This window comes from Phytophthora ramorum, assembly GCF_020800215.1.
Source record: "Phytophthora ramorum isolate Pr-102 chromosome Unknown Phyram_PR-102_s0003, whole genome shotgun sequence".
NCBI classification, from domain to species: Eukaryota; Oomycota; class Peronosporomycetes; order Peronosporales; family Peronosporaceae; genus Phytophthora; species Phytophthora ramorum.
In genome coordinates this window covers 749,393-769,515 of record NW_027150649.1, presented here as the reverse complement: position 1 = coordinate 769,515, position 20,123 = coordinate 749,393, and the positions used below count along the sequence as shown (strand labels likewise).

The 20,123-nt window shown below is 53.3% G+C and overlaps 12 protein-coding genes across 13 annotated transcripts; 6 read left to right on the top strand and 6 right to left on the bottom strand.

Moving 5' to 3' along the window:
* Nucleotides 1-713: 713 nt before the first annotated feature.
* KRP23_3390 (Peptidyl-prolyl cis-trans isomerase FKBP12) lies at nucleotides 714-1,169 on the top strand (the record flags this gene model as incomplete). The annotated part of the gene is made up of 2 exons (XM_067888236.1): nucleotides 714-997; nucleotides 1,115-1,169. The coding sequence occupies 2 exons, from the start codon at nucleotides 714-716 to the stop codon at nucleotides 1,167-1,169; spliced, it is 339 nt and encodes a 112-aa protein (XP_067747496.1).
* A 434-nt stretch (nucleotides 1,170-1,603) lies between these two features.
* KRP23_3389 (uncharacterized protein) lies at nucleotides 1,604-2,097 on the bottom strand (the record flags this gene model as incomplete). Its single annotated transcript, XM_067888235.1, has 2 exons — nucleotides 1,604-1,740; nucleotides 1,812-2,097. The coding sequence occupies 2 exons, from the start codon at nucleotides 2,095-2,097 to the stop codon at nucleotides 1,604-1,606; spliced, it is 423 nt and encodes a 140-aa protein (XP_067747495.1).
* A 263-nt stretch (nucleotides 2,098-2,360) lies between these two features.
* Nucleotides 2,361-4,909, bottom strand: KRP23_3388 (uncharacterized protein; the record flags this gene model as incomplete). Its single annotated transcript, XM_067888234.1, has 14 exons — nucleotides 2,361-2,396; nucleotides 2,463-2,627; nucleotides 2,686-3,018; nucleotides 3,074-3,109; nucleotides 3,173-3,313; nucleotides 3,374-3,410; nucleotides 3,483-3,567; nucleotides 3,640-3,741; nucleotides 3,815-4,090; nucleotides 4,169-4,330; nucleotides 4,386-4,415; nucleotides 4,489-4,585; nucleotides 4,654-4,748; nucleotides 4,828-4,909. The coding sequence occupies 14 exons, from the start codon at nucleotides 4,907-4,909 to the stop codon at nucleotides 2,361-2,363; spliced, it is 1,677 nt and encodes a 558-aa protein (XP_067747494.1).
* Nucleotides 4,910-5,141: 232 nt separating this feature from the next.
* Nucleotides 5,142-6,464, top strand: KRP23_3387 (Dynein regulatory complex subunit 5; the record flags this gene model as incomplete). Its single annotated transcript, XM_067888233.1, has 1 exon — nucleotides 5,142-6,464. The coding sequence occupies one exon, from the start codon at nucleotides 5,142-5,144 to the stop codon at nucleotides 6,462-6,464; it is 1,323 nt and encodes a 440-aa protein (XP_067747493.1).
* A 62-nt stretch (nucleotides 6,465-6,526) lies between these two features.
* KRP23_3386 (tRNA-splicing endonuclease subunit Sen34) lies at nucleotides 6,527-7,369 on the bottom strand (the record flags this gene model as incomplete). The annotated part of the gene is made up of 3 exons (XM_067888232.1): nucleotides 6,527-6,774; nucleotides 6,842-6,946; nucleotides 7,018-7,369. 3 exons carry the CDS (start codon nucleotides 7,367-7,369, stop codon nucleotides 6,527-6,529), a joined length of 705 nt encoding a protein of 234 aa, XP_067747492.1.
* Nucleotides 7,370-7,509: 140 nt separating this feature from the next.
* Nucleotides 7,510-9,304, top strand: KRP23_3385 (Peroxisomal membrane protein PEX16; the record flags this gene model as incomplete). Its single annotated transcript, XM_067888231.1, has 9 exons — nucleotides 7,510-7,767; nucleotides 7,856-7,986; nucleotides 8,064-8,256; nucleotides 8,335-8,431; nucleotides 8,501-8,571; nucleotides 8,638-8,798; nucleotides 8,873-8,963; nucleotides 9,045-9,113; nucleotides 9,194-9,304. 9 exons carry the CDS (start codon nucleotides 7,510-7,512, stop codon nucleotides 9,302-9,304), a joined length of 1,182 nt encoding a protein of 393 aa, XP_067747491.1.
* A 253-nt stretch (nucleotides 9,305-9,557) lies between these two features.
* On the bottom strand, nucleotides 9,558-11,170 carry KRP23_3384 (Ubiquitin carboxyl-terminal hydrolase Usp2; the record flags this gene model as incomplete). Its single annotated transcript, XM_067888230.1, has 3 exons — nucleotides 9,558-10,110; nucleotides 10,187-10,325; nucleotides 10,387-11,170. 3 exons carry the CDS (start codon nucleotides 11,168-11,170, stop codon nucleotides 9,558-9,560), a joined length of 1,476 nt encoding a protein of 491 aa, XP_067747490.1.
* A 117-nt stretch (nucleotides 11,171-11,287) lies between these two features.
* KRP23_3383 (uncharacterized protein) lies at nucleotides 11,288-12,104 on the top strand (the record flags this gene model as incomplete). The annotated part of the gene is made up of 4 exons (XM_067888228.1): nucleotides 11,288-11,376; nucleotides 11,440-11,723; nucleotides 11,790-11,855; nucleotides 11,923-12,104. 4 exons carry the CDS (start codon nucleotides 11,288-11,290, stop codon nucleotides 12,102-12,104), a joined length of 621 nt encoding a protein of 206 aa, XP_067747489.1.
* A 2,191-nt stretch (nucleotides 12,105-14,295) lies between these two features.
* On the top strand, nucleotides 14,296-14,766 carry KRP23_3382 (uncharacterized protein; the record flags this gene model as incomplete). Its single annotated transcript, XM_067888227.1, has 1 exon — nucleotides 14,296-14,766. One exon carries the CDS (start codon nucleotides 14,296-14,298, stop codon nucleotides 14,764-14,766), a length of 471 nt encoding a protein of 156 aa, XP_067747488.1.
* Nucleotides 14,767-14,962: 196 nt separating this feature from the next.
* Nucleotides 14,963-17,010, bottom strand: KRP23_3381 (the record flags this gene model as incomplete). 2 transcript variants are annotated; one of them, XM_067888226.1, is made up of 6 exons in its annotated part: nucleotides 14,963-15,094; nucleotides 15,162-15,437; nucleotides 15,521-15,749; nucleotides 15,814-15,917; nucleotides 15,994-16,713; nucleotides 16,933-17,010. In XM_067888226.1, the coding sequence occupies 6 exons, from the start codon at nucleotides 17,008-17,010 to the stop codon at nucleotides 14,963-14,965; spliced, it is 1,539 nt and encodes a 512-aa protein (XP_067747487.1). The 2 variants fall into 2 exon arrangements, with proteins under 2 accessions (XP_067747487.1, XP_067747486.1); XM_067888225.1 differs by lacking the exon at nucleotides 14,963-15,094 and adding an exon at nucleotides 15,119-15,156 and having other exon boundaries at nucleotides 15,242-15,437.
* A 396-nt stretch (nucleotides 17,011-17,406) lies between these two features.
* Nucleotides 17,407-19,223, bottom strand: KRP23_3380 (Protein ABC transporter 1, mitochondrial; the record flags this gene model as incomplete). Its single annotated transcript, XM_067888224.1, has 3 exons — nucleotides 17,407-18,315; nucleotides 18,386-18,506; nucleotides 18,580-19,223. The coding sequence occupies 3 exons, from the start codon at nucleotides 19,221-19,223 to the stop codon at nucleotides 17,407-17,409; spliced, it is 1,674 nt and encodes a 557-aa protein (XP_067747485.1).
* A 175-nt stretch (nucleotides 19,224-19,398) lies between these two features.
* KRP23_3379 (Peptidyl-prolyl cis-trans isomerase Pin1) lies at nucleotides 19,399-20,085 on the top strand (the record flags this gene model as incomplete). Its single annotated transcript, XM_067888223.1, has 6 exons — nucleotides 19,399-19,405; nucleotides 19,473-19,526; nucleotides 19,597-19,656; nucleotides 19,719-19,791; nucleotides 19,868-19,936; nucleotides 20,007-20,085. 6 exons carry the CDS (start codon nucleotides 19,399-19,401, stop codon nucleotides 20,083-20,085), a joined length of 342 nt encoding a protein of 113 aa, XP_067747484.1.
* Between the last annotated feature and the right edge of the window lie 38 nt (nucleotides 20,086-20,123).

Sequence of the window (20,123 nt, the reverse complement as noted above, 5' to 3'; positions counted from 1 at the left end):
ACTGGTGACAGTCGAATATCGTTCGCTCTCCACTGAGGAAAATGGCGCAATGACAGGAGCGGCGGCCGTCAATGATAGCTTGGAGTCGGGTGATGCTCGAGGATCCCTCGGCACATGCGATGCCACTCTGTCAGCCCCGGGGCATTTCTCAAGGCAAGCTCGTTCAAAGAGGGGCGATCACCGCGTGTGACAGCGCTGCCGCCAGCGGCTGGCGGCTGGTCTTCAGCTCGAAGGGAAAGCACCTGCGAACGTATGGAGCGACTAGCGCAAAGCCCTGCTTGGCATCGAGCCGAGACGTCATGCGCACGAGGAAAGGAAGGAGCGCGAATTAACAGTGCTTGGTCGTGTCAACGAAGATAGCGGCAGCAAACATCCGCCAAAGTGCGCCCCGCTCAGCGGCGCCCGCCGCTCGATTGCCGCCTGGTTGCACATCTTGTCCACCGAGACGCTGGGGCATAATCGCAAGAGCGTGCACGATGACGAGAACCAGCCCGCCCTAAAATCCACTGGCACTGACACTGACATTGGCAGTCCGCCATCGTGGCGGCCACATTGACTATCCGCAAGCGAGCCCACTTCCCTCAATCTGCAACTTGGTCGCAATTTCAAGCTTGGATTTCCGAATTAGTTGCCAAATGGGGGTAGTACTTGAACTTTGTATGATGACCATTTTGGTATCCAGACCAGTGAACTCAACAACATCCAGCAACAGCATGGGCGTGACCAAGGAGCTTCTCGCAGAAGGCAACGGTGCGATGCCCGCCAAGGGCGCCTCCGTGACGGTGCACTGCACGGGCTTCGGCAAGGACCGCGACCTGGCGCAAAAGTTCTGGAGCACGAAGGACCCGGGCCAGTCACCTTTCACGTTCAAGGTGGGGCTAGGCCAGGTGATCAAGGGCTGGGACGAAGGCGTGTTGGGCATGAAGCTGGGTGAGAAGGCGCGACTCACGTGCACACCTGACTACGCGTACGGAGCTGGCGGCTTCCCGGCGTGGGGATATCCTTTTCTACCATTTTTTGCATTTTGTGCTGTACTGCGTAGGATTCTACAGCGTCGTAGTGTATCGTTTCGTTCAGTTGGCTGGGTTCCTTAACTGTGTCATTGTGAGTGCACGATTCAGCCCGACTCGACGCTCGTTTTTGAGATCGAAGTCCTCAAGATCGAGTAGGATACAGACGCAGCGTCCCTTTGTTGAAATCATTTTCAAGCTTCGAGGACATGAGGACTAATGGCAAGACAATCCAGGCAAGAGGTTGCAGACAGGAGGAACGGAAGGCAAGCATACTGTGCCATGTTGCGTTGTTTCTTTCGATATACACTCGTACAGGAACAAAAACTGGTGCACTGGAATTGGCTCACAATGAGCCAAGGGTTACAGCGCTGTGCCAGCTTCACGATCACCACTGGGTTTATGTGTACTACTAAGTATTTGCGTATTGCGTAGCTTTGAATTGCCAGCGCGGAAAAGCGCTACATTCATTTGATTGGCTTCGTTTACTCACGACTCACGGAAACATCAGCATCAAGCAAGGATAAAAGCAGGACGCTACCAATGGAGCCAACTCCCATATCCGGTAGAGCCACCGAAGGTCGACAAGCGCTTCAGTAAAATGGACCACGGCGCGGTCGCGTAACAACAACGCCACCACTCACGACACGCCCGCCAGCAACAACAGCCTCGTCGTCAATGTTCACATCGGCTTCGCCGTTCGCCAACTCATCGTCAAGGCCTCGCAGCGCTGAAATGAAGATTATTTGGCAAATACGTCAGCACGAACATTCTTCCTTTGGACCAGTTAATGCCACTTACCGCGATAGCCACCGACACCACCACCGAGTCCTCCGAGGCCAGCCACGTCTCCAGTGTCACCAGCATCCCCAGTGTCACCAGCATCCCCAGTGTCACCAGCATCCCCAGTGTCGTCGTCATTTCCGACACCTCCGAGGTCACCAACTCCGTCGAGCTCTCCCTGTCCAGCCAAAGCACGCTCACCACCGATAACCTTCTGGTGTTTAGCGTGCATCGGTGGAGTTACATGCTTTGCCAGCGACACCGCAAACAGGAGCGAAGCGAGACAGTAGTAGAAGACCTTCATGCTCCTAGCTTGATTTGTAGTGAGGCTGCTGCGAGGTTCGGAAGAAGTTCGAGAGTGAGAGTGCGGCTCAGCACGACCTGGTTTCCAATCCGCCAGTTAGCTCGGAATCGCTGGCGTGTTTGAAGCGTTGCCCCTTCCCAACCTATGTGCGCCTAAATTGCAAGACCAGAGTGCGTACGCATCTCGAAGAATTCAGAGAATTGCGACCTCATTGAACCAAACAAACATGAATTGAAAACACATGCATAAGAAAAAAGCGGGAACTAAAGGCTTCGAAGTTGTCGCTCCACGTTTTTTATCTGCACATGACATTACCATCGAGCTCAAGCAGGCATGATTTTACAGCGCGCAAGTTATAACGTTACCTTTTCATCCCAGTCGGCGATTCGTGCTTGGAATTTGGACTCTTCCTGAGCACATTGCTGCTGCAAGCTGAGTTCCTGGCTACGAAGCTCAAACTCAATGCGTGTTTGCATATCCTCATCGAGCGCACTGGCTTCACAGATATCCTTAGCATATTTCGTTCCATGCTGAAACATACACGAGTGAATTAGATGGTAAACCTGTCACGCCGTAGTAAGTACGAACATTGATGCCTTCAGCTAAGATTTGGCTCAAAGCTTCGGCTTCACGAAGCTCCGCAGTCATTTCTTCTTCTTCCTTGAGCAGTGAATCCCTCTGGCGACGAAGCTTTGCTTGCGCTTTGACGATGCTCTTGTTCTCGAGCTGGTGCTCTCCATATTCAGCCTGAACGTTTTCATTACTCTTTTTCGAATCGGTCAGGGACGCGCGTAAGGTTTTGCTTCGTTCGTCTTGCTTCTCAATATCTTTTGCAAGCGAAGCGATTTCACGGTCTAACCCTTCTGTTGTGTCCTTTGCAGCAACTATCTTGGTGCAGATGTCTTCCAATGTTGCGTTTAGCTGCACAAATGCTCAGCAACTCATCTGAGATCATATGACAACGCAATCTACTTACTTGAGTGTGGTCTGCCTCTAGCAACTTCAGCAGATTCTGCACACAATCAAGCGGTTAGATCGACACTTGTTGATGATAGTAATGATCTTCAAGCCATACCTGTTTCTCATCCAGCTTTTTCTGAGCAGCTTGCGCACTACCACGCTTCGTAGCCAGCTCTTCTGCAAGACGTGTCGTGTCAATCTTTCCTTCACCTCGACGCATGCCGGAGATTGTTTTCGATAGCCCAGATACGGCATTCTGCCAGCATACCCAAATGTTAATAGTGGTAATTACTCGAATGTGTTCTAAGATCCCAACCTCGGTAGCAATTAGTTGCTCATTGCGCGTGTTTAATCTGACAAAACATCACAGAGTGTTGCAACCTTACAAGTTAGCCACGGTAAAACCTCATACATGTTGTACATACCTCTGTTCTAGCTCCTTGCGCTTGACACCGAGGAAATCGATTGCAGACAGTGCGTCTTCGTTCATCATTTGACCTCGTTCGAGCTCTGCTCGTTGGTTACAGAGTATCAGTTGTATCGGCGCTCCGAAAGAACGCAACAAAACATTATCCAGCTTACCAGAAGTGATGAACACAGTCCTGCGGTTTAGCGAGCAAATCTCGTTCTTAGTCTTGAGTCGAAACTTTCTGCGCTTGGCCTTCAACTTGCTCTCGATCTTTCCTGTGGTGACCACGGCCAGGTTCTTTAGCAACAACAAGTTCATTTCATTATATCGAAGAGTATCAGGAATTACCGTTTTCTTCGATAACCCGGAGAGTATCTTCATGTAGGCGCTGAAACACGACCTCGCTTTCCTTTTCCTTGAGGTAGATAGAGCCGCGCAGCTTGTGAGCCTCCTGCTCGCACTCCAACACTTCAATTTCGAGCTTGGTCCTCTTCTCAATGAGCTGCTGTGCCTCTTCTTGCATCTGTGCGATAAACTGCTCGGTGTATCGAATTTTTGCACGGAGCTTTTGGCGAGCAGCGCGCTGTTCTATCGGTTCAGAGCACTCGTTTAAGGAGGCATGGGCTGTCACAAAATAACACTCAACCGAGGTTAGAAACGCTCTCAATCCTGCCCTTGAAGAATGCCCCACAGCGAGCAAACCATTTTGTGTCTCATTGTCCACGGAGCCATTCAGTGACGACAGCTTCTCCTGGTGTGTAGTAACTTCGAGAACGTGGCGCCTCAAGCTGAGCATGGCTGCGTGTTCCTGTTGAAACCTCGACCGAAGCATCTGCACTTCACTCTCACGCTGCAACACAGCATCTACAACATCAATTGGTCAATAAAAATATGGATGTACAACTCACACTCCGATTACCTCGAAATTGTCGATGCTTCGCCTCAGCCGCTGCTCAGTTCACAACGTTTTGGCCAAGACTCAGACATTCGTCACCACCAGTTACATAGATAGCTCGTCCTACCAGTTTGTTTCTCTTCGAGCCTCTTGAGCTCGTTGGTGTCCCCCACCAGCTCTTCCTTAAGCGTCTTGTTGCGTGAACGTTCCTGGGCGATCAGTTCCTGCAATATGTCCAGTATCCCTCTACATTAGGCGGCTTCGTTGTATTGTCTAGGCGCTTTCCACTCACCTTGAAGTGTTTGATGTGAGCGTTCACCGCCGCGACGTTGCGCTCGTTCAGCTTGATGTTCTCCATGAGCTCCATCTCCGCGTGCATCATCTTCACTGCGAACGGAAATCACCTCAAACAGATACGTCAGTAGCGATGAACGCGCTAGAGGTGCTGGGATGAAGATAAACGCACCGATGTACTTGCGGAGCTCACCGATCTCGTCCCACATGAGCGCCGCCTTTGTACTTGCATCATCTGCACGCAGCTTTTCCATCTTTGCTCTTCTTGCTGCCGCTTGCGCACTTGAGTGCGGAATGCGAAATGGATGCGGAATCCAAAGGGAAACTCAAGGACCATCACTCTGTGATCAGGTTGAAGACAACTTCAGCTACAGCAACTTATTCGGATTTCAGTTGCCTATTTCGAGACGTCTTCGTTTGCGGTGGGAAGAGTCGCTACCAGCATCAAACGAGAGGCACGGACGACGTGGAAGCAGCGTAGACGCCATGATTTCAGCTTCGACGGTCGGCACAACGACAGACGTGTGTGCTTTATCGGACCAGGTGAAGAAGTACCGTTCTCGGGTTGTCCAAAATGCCCAGGCAGCAGACAGCGATGCCAAGAATGCCACTTCGGCGACTGTGATCCCGTCGCTACTCCTCATGTGCCTCAAGATCATCTCCGACCGCTTCCGCCTGCAGCCCAAGGCGCAGAATGTGCCCCGCCAGTTCCTACCGGAGGTCATGGCGCGATTGCCATTGGATCTCGACGTTTGCGTGACGGCGCCCAACGTGACGGACGAAAACTACTGGAAGCGCTGCTGCCTCAGCCAAACGCAGTGGAAGAACACCCAGATTGCGGACCATGGACTCACGTGGAAGCAACTCTTCCTAGAGAAATACCTGCAGGATCTTCTTGAGGACTTTGATCCGGCCGGTGACGATCATGACCATTTGATGGCCGTCGTCAAGGCATCCAGCGAGTACATCTTCACCCTTGAGATCGACCAACTGCTCTCGCATCTGGACTTGAACGAGATTTGTGCACAGTTGCACAACTTGACTAGGCTCCGTGTGACCTACGGCGTCAAACAGATCGGGATGAGGTACGAGCGCATGCTGTTTGGCATGAAGATCTCCGACGCAACGAACCTTTCGCACATCATCAAGGCGTCGAACACGCTAACGACGCTGTGGCTGCCTAGCAACCTTTTGGACGACGACCTGCTGCGGATGTTGATGACAGGGCTCGTGAAGAATACCAGTATCACATCACTCGATCTCTCGCACAACAAGCTTACGAATCACGGCGCAAGGTTGCTGTCCAAGCTGCTCGGACCCGAAAGTGTGATAACTACCTTGAAACTCTGCGACAACCAAATTCATGCGGAAGGTGGGCGCTACCTTAGTCGCGGGCTCAAATACAACACCAGTCTCGTCGAACTTGACCTACGACTGAACCGCCTTACCGACGACGGAGGTCGCATGCTTCTGGAAGGCCTCGTGGAGCATACCTCTCTGACTAACTTAAACTTAAGCAGCAACATGCTAAGCAGGGAAAGTGCCGAGGTGCTGGCTGAGATTCTTGGCGACTCGTTCACAGCTCTTCGATCCGTGGACCTGAGCAGCAATGCGTTGAGTGAGAGTGACGGCGACGTACTTCTGCAGGGTTTACAGCAGAACAACACGGTTGTTGCGCTGGACCTGCGCCAAAACACGCAGATCTCCGCTGACGCCGAGTGTCTCGTGAAAATCGCACAAAAAATCCGGCAGAACGAGGTTAATATGAAGACGCCTTCTACCGCACCAGAAGGCAATGGCAGCTCGTAAGTCGCTTGGTGCCCCGTTCCTTGCAGAATACAGCTGAAGAGCGAGTCTCTGAACCACGGCAATTATTCGTCGCATTCTTCTTGCCGTGACACCAGCAGCGCATGAGATAACGAAATATACACGACGCTATCTGTGGCGGCTCCTGCTTCCTCAGCAACTCTCTCTTCACAGCGCCTCACACAAGCGAACATGAGCTGCTTCTTCACCATTTTCGCCACACGACAGAAACTGACGACGTCCACGCGTGCAAATTCCTCCTTGTAGCCTTTCACCACAATCAGCGCTACCGCATGAGCACGCTTGGGGTCATCTAAAGAGCACAGCCACATTAAGCAAGATCCCCGGCAGCATAATTTTCCTCCTCAGGGTGAGCTGACCTTTGTAAATGAGGAAGTCCGCACCGAACTTGGAGCCGAACGTCACGGTGTAGCCTCGTTCCCACAGATCTCGGAAGACTCGTAGCCGAGCATGCCTTTGCGGTGCTGCAGCCAGTCGACAGAACCACAATGAGATCAGCTCACTTATCAAATAGCAATTCAACTCAAAGCCTTACAAAGTCTCCACGTGACAGATTCACTCGACTCGCTAAATTGCCCGACGCCCATCAATTCTTGCGTAATTTCTTGTACTTGTGTTTGTCCTTCGTTAGCAATCAATTCGTTGCCACTGGAGCTCGATGTCGATGCTTCTAGGCGAAGAAATCCGTTTGTGACTCCTACCGCCAACTCTTCAAGTGACAGGCGCAGACGTCGAGGCATTGATGATGCGGCGGGGACGGTGCCCTCAGGCGAGCCGTAGATCCGGCACTCTTGCTGCAGGAAAGCAACATGTACCGCGTCGTCAATGAGTGCGTAGGACGCCTCGGGGTCGCGAACCGCCACCACTGTCGCTGCTACGCAATTCATTGCTATTTTCTGATAGAATTTCATGCACAGGATTGATAAAGTTGGCTATCTAGTGTATCTGATTGGTTTAAATAACTTTATTTTATCCACCGATCCATTTGGCTTACTCGACAGCAATCCCTTCAAGTCGAGGGTTAAGCATGGCCGACGAGATCAAGACGACGACGGTGGAGACGGACGTGATGACGGACGGCGACTCCAAGACGACCACGACGGTCACGCACACCAAGACCTCCTCAACGGGCGAGGTGGCCCCCTCTACAGACGCCTCAGCCTCAGCCCCGACGATCTCTAAGACCGCATCCCTTCTCGGCGCCTACGAATCGTGGGTGGGCAGTCACACAGGTCTGGCTCGCAATGTGGAAACGACGCTGTACGTGGCGCCGCAGCTGGTGCCGGTACGTGGCTTCAACATCGACAGATATCTTGTGGCTTGAAGCTGATTTCTTACCGGTTGTGCTTTTTGCTGTGTATTTGATGTTGCAGAAGCGAGTGATGGAGCCGGAGGTGGCGACACAGTTCGGCTATTCGTTGGTGGGGCTGCTGCATCTGTATCACGACTACGTGCTGTACAAGAAGGAAAATGACGAGAAGGAGCCGCCCACGAACAGTCAAAAGTGAGTTTCAACGTGTTGATGAGGCTGTGAGATGTAAAGCACTGATGGATGCGAACATTTGTGCTTGGTGCTTGCAGATTGACGCGCTTGGTCCGTGTCCCGCTGTCGCTGATCTCGCATGTGCAAGTGCTGGCGGAAGTTATTGCTCGCAAAGTCGGTGGTGACGCAGGCAAATGGCGGTTGATTGTGTGGGTGGAATTCGTCAAGGGTATGCTCCGCCTGGTGCTTCTTGCTCAGCGACGTCGCGCCATGCTTCTGCGTGGTGGCAAGGTTCGTGTGCTCATTGGCTTTAGTTGTGGGTGAGGTTCAGGTAGAATTAAATGATAGTTTTGCAATATGATGCTGCAGTACAAGGGCGTGGAGTCTGTGCCTCGGCCATCGCCGTTTGCGCGGTTCAAGAAGCCCAAGCAGCCAGGTGCGCGTACGGGGAAGACCTTTGGAAAGGGTGAGTAGCTTGACAGAGTCGTTTTCTCCCCACTTGTGCTGACTTTGACGACTTTTTTGGCATGGGTAGCTACTGCAGCGGAACCGGAGCCGTCGACGGAGAAGGACGTCGATGAAGCTCCCAATAAGATCACGTTTGAAGTATGCAGTGAAAGTTCAGGATCCTGGGTGGGATGGTGCTAAAAAGCGTTTGGTGTTATGATGTAGGACGCGACGGTTGAAATCGCCGAAGATGCACGAGATGATCTCCTCGTGGCGGGAGAAGTCTGCCACATTTTACGGCCTGTTGTGTATGCGTTGCTGCGTCGTCGCCGTCCGGAGACTTCGTGGACCCCCGTTCTCGTGTCACTTCTTGTGGAGCTCTCTGGGTGCGTCCAAGTCGATTTCAACAAAAAGGTTGTCGAGTCGTCTTATTGACTTATGGTATGTCATTTCAACGTAGTTTGGCGTTTTCCGCTGCAGCTGTGAAGTCAGTGGCGCCGAAGAATCCTTCCGCGACTGACAACACCAAGGAAGAAATCGCAGCTCGAAAGGTGTGTTCTGTGGTGCCTATGCGACAGGTGGACGCTGGAAGACTTATAAGACGATGTTACTACGCTGTGTGAATTGTGTAGATGGCTCTCCTACTCTACTTACTTCGCGATCCGGTATTCGCAGCCGTCACCAAGCCTGCGGCCGGAAAGGTAGGCTATTGGGTCAGCTGCGGACGAACGTCTCACCAACAGCTCGAGCGCTCACCATTAGCGCTTTGCTTTATTTGCAGGCCGCGGATGTGCTGGATTACGTGCCAGGCGTGGGCAAACTCTTTCGCTTCGGAACGACTGCCGTTCTGGACTACTATCACCAGTTTCACTTCTACACATCTGCCTCGTAGACGTGTATTGCCTGATAGGCTTGGTTCTACCTGCAAAATCGTTCAATATGCTCCGCGCAAATGTATGCTTTCAGACCAGACCTTTTGTGCAGCGTTCAATCAGTTCACTGCATGCAGCTTTCGTTATATGGCCTGCGTCTTCCAGATTCAATTGGTGTTCACTCATATCTTCCATATGACCGTAGATCGCTGCGAAAGAGGCCTAGATTATCGTCTGATGCCATTTACCCATTACAGCCACCCGATAGCCTACTCACCTGGAAACTAGAGAGTAGAATAGCAGATACGCAGAAGTCAGCGTCTCCCGTCGAAGCGTGGTTTCATCAATAACAGAGACCACATCGTCGTCGATTCGAAGCCATTTGTCGGACGCGTCTTCAGCCCTCCGTAAATCGTGATCTGCATGATGCCGCACATAAGCAACATAATGTCCGGAGTCTATTGAGCTCCCTAGATGGGCACACACAGCGACCAACTGGAACTTGACGCGCTTCTCGTCGTCCCGGAAGAAGGAATTCATAGTAAGGTCCAGAAATTCATCACTTCCACACGGAAAGCTCACCGCAGTGTCCACTTTTTCTGTATATCCTCTGAAAGACGTGTGCTTGAATCGTTGCAGCCGAAGTACCAGCACAGGAGGCACACGCTGCAAAAGAATTTGGGTGAGGCGAGTAGTCTTGGCTTGGCAGTAGCCATCGCAATAGACACGGTTCTCCCCGGTCAGTTGTTCAGGATGCCGAAAGTGCTCCAGGCACTCCGCAAGCGTTTTATCACCTTTCCCTGAGGTGATCATAAGCGATATAATTCTGCATGGATAAACCAGAGAAGTTAGTGCAATTATTCGTCAGGAGTGCACAACGAAGCCAGGAGACCCCAACGCACCGTTGTTCTTCGTGAAGACACGTAAGATTCGCACAGCTACAGCATTGCGAGCCTCTCACAGTCTGGCCGGAAAATAGGTCCGTGATCACCGAGGCATTCTGTCTCAAGAAATGGTTCCACCGCACCTCACCAAGGTTTGCTTCACTCCACAAACTCAATTAGCTAAAATCATCACATCTGAAATCCCAAGCTCCACGTACCCACAGCGTGCGTGTACGAGCGCGGATCATTGGGGTCGTAGCCCTTCAGCTTGTTCAAAACTCTCTTCTCCACCTGCAAGAACTGATGTCGCTCTTCATCCTTCCTGTACTCCGGCTCAGCAGGACACCGCAGCAGCTCATGCAGCAGCTCCAGCAGAAACGACAAGAACTCCTCAGCATCCTGCTGCTCCTGTCTCGACGCTGCACTTGACACCAGAACAGTGCATCGACTGACCGCTGACCTGAACCTCCTCATCCTCTGCTGGTTATCCTCTCTGAGTCTGTCCTGACCTGCCCCTCTCGCTTCCACCTCCATCTCCTCACTCTCCACCGGCGAAATGCCTCTCAACAGACTCACGAGCGTCTCGGTCACCAGAAGCTTCTGTACATGGGCGTCGTCCGGCTGCCGCGTCACGTGCAGCTGCGCGCGCATGCGCAGCGCCCGGTCCACGCTCTCCAGGAAGCTCGGGTTGGCTGCCAGACACTGCAGCACGGCGTTCACGAAACACATGTTGCCATTATTGGACAATCCACAGGGTAGCGCCGTCTCCTGCTGCTGAGCGCTGCTGGTCTCTGTAGCTGCGTCACCCGCCTCGTTCTCGACTTCTTGAACGTCCTCGGCCGCGCCGATTCCTAGGCGCATGAGCGGCCTTTGCACCCAGACTTTGAGCCAGTGCCCCAGCCAGTGCGTCACGTGAGTCCACCAGAACAGAAGCAGCCACGAGAAGCGAGCGGACTTGGCGCGCAACGGCGGTGATGATGAGGTCCCGCGCCATTCGGCCATGTCGGCCAAAAAGATGAAAGAAAACCGATTCTCTAAAAGGGTATTGCGGACATTTGATTGGCGGAGAGGTAAGTAAAATAGTAGCTCGACGTATTTTTTTCTCAGCCACACACAATAATGCTGTCACGACGTGCGGCGGCTGTGGCGCTGAGTCGCTCGCTGACTGCGACGCAGACGCGGGGATTCGCTGCCAAGCCCAAGATCCAGTATGTGTACAATGCAATATTCAATAATTTGTCACAGGGCTAATTGGTGTTGGTTGGTGGCAGGATTCCCGTGGACAAGTCGAAGGTTCATGAGACGCCGATCGTGCAGAACTGTGGCGGGAACGTGATGCGGTGGATGGGGCCCGGCAGTCGCTTCCAAATGTACTGCGCGCTGCTGCTGTCAGGGAGTCTCGTGTACCAGGCGGACACCAGCGCCAATATGGTAGAAGTACTGGCCGCTAGTGGCGCCATTTGCAGCGCGTCGGTGACCGTATTTTTTGGCGCCAAGAGGCTGTGCGACAAGGTGGTGACGGACATTGTGTCGTGCCGGAGAGTGGGGGATCCAGGTCGCTGTTAGTTTACTTGGAGGCGGTGGGTGGAGCTGCAGCTGACAGGGTGTGTGAATGCTGCAGAGGAGTTCGTGCGGGTGTCGATCATGGGCGTCGGGGTGAAGGAGGTGCTGGAGGTCTCACCCAAAGGTGTGTGGCTACTGCGGGTGTGAGTTATGTGGGTGGCGCTGATGGTGGTTGATTGTGCCTGTTTCAGACTTGAAGTTGCTTGGTCACGATGGCCTGGACGCGTACAGCTTTGTCTTGGGCGGCCGACGACTTCAACTGGACACGTCCACAGGGGAGTGCTTGAACCGCAAGGCGTTGGATATCTTGATGCAAGGTAGGCCGCTTGTCACCAGGAAGGTTAAGCAAGGCAAGAAAGGATCGCGCAGATAGATCAGCAGATCGATATTTTGCAGTTTCACTTGGAATAGACCTCGTCAACCCGATAACCTATTGACCGAGTGCTGATGCAGCTGCTCAGTTCCCCACAGCTGAGTGAAATCCTCCTGAGTTGAAACGTGAAATCACACAGAAGAGGGATAACGAGCCATGCCCACACACGGTTTTCACTCACTAGACGTACGCGTGCCATCAGGGTAGGACAGTGATGCATCACTTGCTTTAGAACGAAGTATCGTCAGTGTAATTTGAAAAGTTTTGGGCGCTGTGCAGCCAGCAAGAGCGACGCTCGCGGCCACACCTGCCAGGCGTCCCTTCGAAGGTAGGTCCAGTTTTGCAGCCTCCTCCACAGAAGCACTAACAAGACAATGCGGTGTCAACCATGAAGACCAGTTTCATCGGTTCGGAGATTCGTGCGATCGCAACTTCAGATCCGAGTCTGCAAGTCTTGCGTGCAAGCGAAGCATTACCCTTTGAATTATGGACAGCGCGCATGGCTATTGATAAGTCTCCGTCGTGAACGCATAGCAACCCTAGCTAATTGATTAAAGGATTGTTATCGCAGCAATCCTACCAAGAATTTTATGTGCCGAGCAGCCAAGTTGGCCAAGATATCAGCACGAAGTCCAGAGAGGCTTAGCCTTATCAGCCCGACCACGATATCTGATAAATGAGGACGACGATCACTGTGAACGTTTCGGTGGGGTCTTGCGCGTAGACGACAAGTGTCGTGCTGTTGCAGGAGCTCTATAATAACTGAGCCTTGGCTTGCAACAAACCATTGAGAGACTTGTCTCGTGGCAGCAGCTCTTGATCCTGCGTCATGACCGGCTGGGCGTTGGCAACCTTGACAACAACAGCCACTGGACACTGTCACTGTCCAGTGGACAGTGAGCATCCAGCGTAGCCATGTTCTGACTTGTTGAAGCGGGAGCCGGTCTCAACTACAAAAAATCTACGATCGTATCCTCAGGACAAGTACCGTGCATGTACCACGCCGTCCACCCGTTAGTCGATTGCAGCGCGCTTGCACTCGTTGCCGTGCACGTAGCGTTTTCCGTGCAGGGGGTGGACCACCGAATTCCCGAGAGCCACTTTATTCGGCAGCCATGCGGTGGTGCCGAATGGATGGAGCCGCTCCGGCTGCCTGCCCCACCGACACATCGGATGCTGGACACGCATCGGCAGGTGGGGTCAACGTCCTCGTGGTCTCAGCGGGGCAACAGCACCAACGAGTCCTGAGTCTAGGTTTTAGGAAGGGCCGCTGCAGGCTCAAAAATTTCTGACGAAATCACCAAAGTATGTTTATTATAACAAGGCATGGTATAATAGATCGGCCAAGAAGGAGCCGTGTGGGCTCGGACGCTATTGATAGAAGCGGCCAGGAGGCCAGCACCATTGAAGACGCTGCTCGCCTCATGCAACGGCCGCCGCGAGCTCGACGGCAACCCACGCGGTCGCGCTTTGAAAATTGCGCCGACAAGGTCATCTCGTCAAAGCTGTGGGCGTTTCGGCCAAGGTGGCTTCGGCCGAGTATTTTCCACGCCCCGTTGGCCCGCTTGCACACCGGGCGGAGCAAACACGCACTCGTTGCCGTGAATCAGAATATTTAGAGAAGATTTTGGTTGAGAAAAAGAATCGGACAAAGTTTCCCGGTGCGATACGGTGGCCGCAAATTGAGCTAGCAGATCACATTGACACAATCTGCTTGTAATACGACCAAACCACTGAAGTCGAGCGATATTGAATTGAATGGCGAATGATGGCGCTGTCTATTTTGGCCCAGACGTCAGCTCCAGCTGGTGTCCACCCACCCGACGATTGTAACTCGGCGGTTTGGGCAGCTACCCGCCAGCCAGCCATCAGGAGCGTGAATATTCCCTTCCAACGCAACATGTTTTTTAAATCATCATAAGTTGCCGTTGCAGCAACATACCCACGTGCGCAGCTTTATCCCAACATACTGAAACCAAGTAAAACGAAACGTTAATTTTTCATTTTTCGTCCACAGTCGCCATCCGGCCCAAAAATTGATGGGAGCATCTCCCTTGCCCGGCGACAAACTCAGGCAGCTCATTTACCAAAGTGCGCAGTCAAGTGCAAGCCGGTGCTGCAATTGAATTCGAAGGCTCAGTCAACACCGACCGCCACCATTTTCCAACCAGTCACCTTCGACGCGCCCAACATGCTGCTCGTAGACAAGCACCAGCACCCGCAGCTCCTGACCCCGCAGGTCACGGCCAGCCGCAAGCGCAAGATCGTCCTGGACGACGACTGCAGGGAGAAGCGCGCGCGCTGCTCCTGGACGGAGCTCGAATACGAGATGGTTCTGGAGGAAGCCACGTTGCTGCGCGAAGAGCTGGAGCTGCTGCTCTTTGTGGCTTGCGACCTCTGCAGAGACCTCAACTGCGACGCCGCACCAGTGCGCAGCTTCTCGGCATCGCTGGACCAGATCGGAGAGCTCATGACGTCGCCCCAGCCACTCACCGTGCCGCAGATCCGTGAGATGTGCCAGCAAATGCTCGCCATGATGCAGTACCTCTGCCGGGTGCACTACAACCATTTCACACTCGTCGACATGCAGGACCAGCTCAGAGAGTGCCGCAACCGCTTCATGCTCTTCATCTGCAAGAACGCCGCCATGATCGGGCTCTGAAGCAGCATGTAAGCTTAACTTATGAACGTCACTAGGACGTCCTGTATCATACTTCAGGCTAGCAACCAACCACACGTAATATATCGCTCGCTTCAATCGAACTTGTTGTCTAAAATGGAGGAAGCGTTATTGTCGTAAGTGCAGCTCTTGTCAAAGGCTGCATGCAGAGCGCCACGGGCACCGTCGCACAAGACGATTAGGAGTGCGATGCGCGCAAGTTGATTGGGTTTCTAGCTCGCACTTCCAGCGCGAACTGGACGATCGCTCTCAGATGAGCGTCCAGCGTTGAGTTCGTGTTCTCCTCAAACCATGACTGGAAGAACTTTTGCTGACGGCACAGTGAAAAGCAGCATTAGTACACGAACTGGTGGGGGTCGTGCTGCCCGGAAACTTACACACGATTCCAGCCGGTCAAAAAGCTTGTGCAGCGCGCGTAGCTCTCCATCAACTTCGTCGGCAAAGCCAGAAAAGGCACCTCGCGCTAGTTCTGCTTGTGAATCTGAGATGCCAGCGTCCTTCGACGAACTTGTAAGCGCCATTGATTTCACCAACAAGTAGCCCTCACGGAGCTGGTTAAACTCGGCTGTTAATGCGTCCACAGACACGCTCTTGCATTGAAGAACCAAGCTGATCTCCTCGTGAAAGTTCACGAGCTCTCCATTTTCTTCAGTCTGCACAGCAAAGGTTAGTATGCGTGTGTTTTGTTCGCAAATGACGTACCTCGGCCACTTCATGAGCGCTTTAGAACTCGTACCCGGATGAATTCCATGAACGCGTCGAACGCTGTTGTAACCTTTGGATCCTCGTAAGCCTTCGTATGAGCCATCCGAAGCAGCGACTCAAGAGAAAATCTCCTACTGGGTTTCGTGCCTACATCGTTGTTGACGATGTTCCCAAAGTCACGGATGAGTCGCATGACACGGCAGTATTTCTGACTCGAACAGAGCTGGTTCAGCGCGCGAGTTACGAGTATCACCATTTGTCTGCAATGCGGTCACAACCGCTGATAAGAACAACGTGTTCGCAGCGCAAGTGATCAAAACGTACGTCAACTCGTACACGCGAGAAGCGAGCTCTAGTTTTAGTAGGAGACACTGTAGTTTCTCCTTTGGCCTTGGCACCGCGCGGAGCGTCATCAAAAACTGCTCACACTGACAATGCAAAGCAAGTGAGGTCGTTCTCAGCAGATAAACCTTCACAAAACCTGCTCCAAACCCAACAACTTACCATTCCTAAGGATTCAAACTCCCCTGAGTACTCGTCGAGCGCGCGTGCCTCAGCTACGCTTGGCCACATCGCCACAATTGTCTTGATGTCCGTGTCCGAAAGGTACACAGCGGTCAGGATGTTCAAATCGTATGCCACAACATCGAACGGTTTCTTGAGGGGCTTGAGCACCATCTCAAGGTTCAAAGCCTTTTGCCCTGTCAGAATGCGCACATTGCCTGTTTTGTCCGGTCGCTGGACGGTCGAAAGTGCTACGTCCACCGACGCGATTGAGTCACGTTCGGCATTTTCCAACGTGTCGCCAACGTCCTTCACGAAGAGTTCTCGAAGGCGAGCTTGCGATGCCCGAGAGATACGCTCGTCCACGCCTTCTTCGCTCACTTCCATCCAAATCGACCCTCCTGGGGGAGGCGGGGCTCGGTCGGCTTTAGGGACTTGCGTCCAGTGCCACTTGCGGCGTCTAATCCTCGAGAGAGCAACGATATCTGTTGGTAGTTGTTCTGCCGTTCGATCAATGTGTACTGCTCCTTCTGGAACCGGTCCATCCAATCCGGCGGGGTTGATGCCATCCTTGCGCATTGCAGCCTCAACACTTACTCGAGGAACGCCAACTTTAAGCATTTTGCGGAAGCGCTCGAACAGTTCTTCTGGAGACTGTCGATCTGCTGCAGTTGTCGAGGTGCCTTCGCCGTCATTGTCTTCGACTTCCGACTCATTCGCCTGTAAAACACGCCACGCATTCAACTTACTAGAAAATGCAAGCAAGTTGGAAGCTGCGGACAAGTGTCGTGTACCAGCTCATCCGGTTCTACTTCGTCAGACGACCAATTCTCTCGGTATGGCCGTGGTTCGAGGGAGTCACCCTTTCTTGCCCGACACACCAACACCAGCAGCTTGTTAAATGGCACGCCAGAACAGACAGCAATAAATGCTACTTACCCCGATCAAGCGAAGAATGCTTGCTTCAGCTTCGAGCTTCCGAGCGTGTCGGGCCTGGATTTGCGCGAGGAACGCCATTCTGTGAAGTTGCGTCGAACTCGGCAAATTGAAGAATGGGAGCCCCTGGTAGCACCGGCGGCTGCTCCGAAGGAATTCTGCGCGACTGCGCAGACAAGTTGAGGTTAGAAGCTTCGCTCAAGTATGGATTTTATACTTTCCTCTAGCGGTGCCTTTCTCAAAGTTTAAAAAGCTGCATTTTCTGGTCATCTCCATCATCCGAAGCTTGACGCCTACATGCATGCTCAATGGACAGACTGTAGACATCTCGCATTCTTCCAGTCTAAAAGCTTTGTCGTTTTTTTATTTAAACGGCTATGATCTGCCTCTTAGTGCAGTCATTGCCTTGAGTGTGCCTGTCGATCTGGTACTTCTCGTTCAGCAGGTGCGTCTAAAGCCCACCAAAAGCCACGCCAGTTAAGAGTAATATTGGCGCTGCACTTCTTCGAGCACGTCCCGACAGGGAACTACAGCACGCAGCTTGATGCACATCAGGAAGGCGCCAGCAAGCTTGCGGTGCAGGGAATACACTTCCTGCGGAGGAGGTGTCAGACGGCCGTGCATGAACACCTCTGTATGCTGGCCAAGCCGAGTCGTCAGCTTGCTCTTCTGGAAATCGAAAGGCTCGTGCGATCGGAAGGGCTCACCAACCACCATACCCGCAGCAATATGAGCACGCATCATTGCTGGAGACTCGTCGCCAGTGAGGAAGTGCATCTTGATGGAGGAATCAACGAGCGTCTTCTCGTCCTCGTTTGCCGCAGCCCACACAACGTTAAAGTAGTCATCTACGAATGACTTTGGATACTCACGAGCAGCACCAAAGTCCACAAGCCCGATCGTGTCGGTGGACGCGTTATACATAAAATTGCTCCAGTTCGGGTCTGTCTGCATGAAGCGCCAGTTGAAGAGTTCGTGGATCGTGAGGTCGAGGATACGGCGGCCGATGCTGTTTCGCACATCCTGTGAGAGGTGCACAGCCTTGTCAACGGCGACTCCGGAGATCAGCTGCGTCGTCAGAATACGCGACGTACTCAGCTCCCGGTACACACGTGGTACGACGTACTTTTCACCCATACCGTGCTGCGCGATAAGCTTCTTAAAACGCTCCTGGTTCTCCGCCTCATTGGCGTAGTTGCACTCGGCCGTAAGCTCTTCCTTGCCCACACGAATGATCTCATCAATGTACAGTCCACGCGGCAGGATGTTGGTGTATGTCACTAGTCTCTTGAGGTTGAGCAGGTCACTGCCAATAGACTCAGCCACGCCCGGGTATTGAATCTTGATGGCCACACGATCGCCGTTCAAAAGGGTCGCACGGTGCACCTAGCCAAGCACAACCACAAACTTCTCACCAAACTGTTCACCAAAGGAAATAAACAGCCACATCGGATACCTGCCCAATGGATGCGGCCGCGATAGGAACGTCGTCGAACTCCTGAAACTTGCTGCGCCAGTCTTCGCCGAGCTCACTCTCGAGCTGCTGGTGCAGCTGGTCCTTCGGCATCACATGCGCACTACAGCAAGCAACAAGTAGCAATACCTCAGTGAGTCACCCACACTAGCAACCTCCACAACCATCCATCGTACTTTTCACGGACGCGATCCAGCGCGACCGCCAGCTTGGACGGGATCATGGCCTCGTCCTGGATACTCAGCATCTGCCCGAGCTTCAACGCTGCACCTCTCATAGTGCACAGCGTCCCCGCCAGCTTCTCCGCATTGGCGTCCGACACCAGTGCATTGTACGTGCCGTTCTTGCCTCCGCTGCGCACGATCTCCGCCGCTGTGCCTACCGCGAGTCTCGCCGCAAGGCCTCCGAAGCCCAAAATACGGGACAGCGGGGACGATGGCACGTGCTTCTCCTCCCACACTCGGCGCGGAGGCTCCTCCTCCAGCACCGGCGGCTTCTCCACGGGCTGTGGAGCCTTGAGCGGCTCTGGCACGTGGATCTTCTCGCTCTCCGTCTTGATCTTGAGGTGCTGCGTCTCCGTCTGCTGCTTCAGCACCGGCGCCTTCTCCTGCGTCGGCACAGGCTCGGGCGCTGCTGGAGACGACGCAGGAGCGGCAGAGCCCTCGCCGTTGAGGAAGTAGGGAACGAGGCGCGCCAGCTCCGTCGCGTGCTTGGATAGCTGCGAGCCCTTGGCCGCCACGTCGGGGCCTTGCGTCCGCGCCAGCTGCTCCGCCACTTTGCCAGCTCCCTGCAGCACACGCGCAAAGTCCTGCGTCCACATAGCGGCGTACGAACTTGTGCGGCTCGGATGCTGCTTGGGAATGCGTGTCAAACCCGATCACGACCGATGTGGTGTGTATGAAACGTGAATATGATGTTTGGTTACATAATCCAATTCGGTAAAGTACGGGATCCCCCTCTTCAAATTGCAACACAATCTGAAGAGCTACGTTACGATGACCGGTGCGGTGCTGCTGGCTGGTTGGACTTGTTGCTGTGTATGGGATCTAATGCTGTTGCCATGAATTAGATCAAGTCCGCGCGTCTCACCTGCTGATCAAGCACAGCGGCTCGCGTCGCCCCGGTACGCGCGTGGGTCTCGCAAATACAACGAGAGCAGCTGCAGACCTGACTGACTGTGTCTGTTGTTGTAGCGTCGCGTCTGTCCGACAACATCACACGCTCCAAGGAGGAGGCCATCGCCAGGCTGCTTGGTACGTAGATGGTTGAGTATGAATCTGAAGGAGGTGGGGGGCTCACTGCTTCCTGATGACAGAGCTGCGCGCCCAGATTGTGTCAGGCCAGGCCACGTTTGAGGATCTGGCGACCCAGTACAGCGATTGCAACAGGTAAGTAGATCTAGAGAATGAAGTACTGAATTGGGATCTTGCTGGTAGTAACTTGGTTGTTTGTTGCTGGCTGCAGCGGCACTCGCGGCGGTGACCTGGGTCCGTTCGGGCGCGGCATGATGCAGAAGCCCTTCGAGGACGCCACGTACGTGTGCAGTGCACGCTACTACTACAGATAGGACGCCCTAATTGGTTCTTTGGATGATGACTACCAGGTTTGCGCTGAAGGTGGGCGAGCTGAGCAACGTCGTGGACACGGACAGCGGTGTGCACATCATTCTCCGTACCGCGTAAATGCACGCTGGAAGCCCTTCAATGAAGGACTTCGGTTG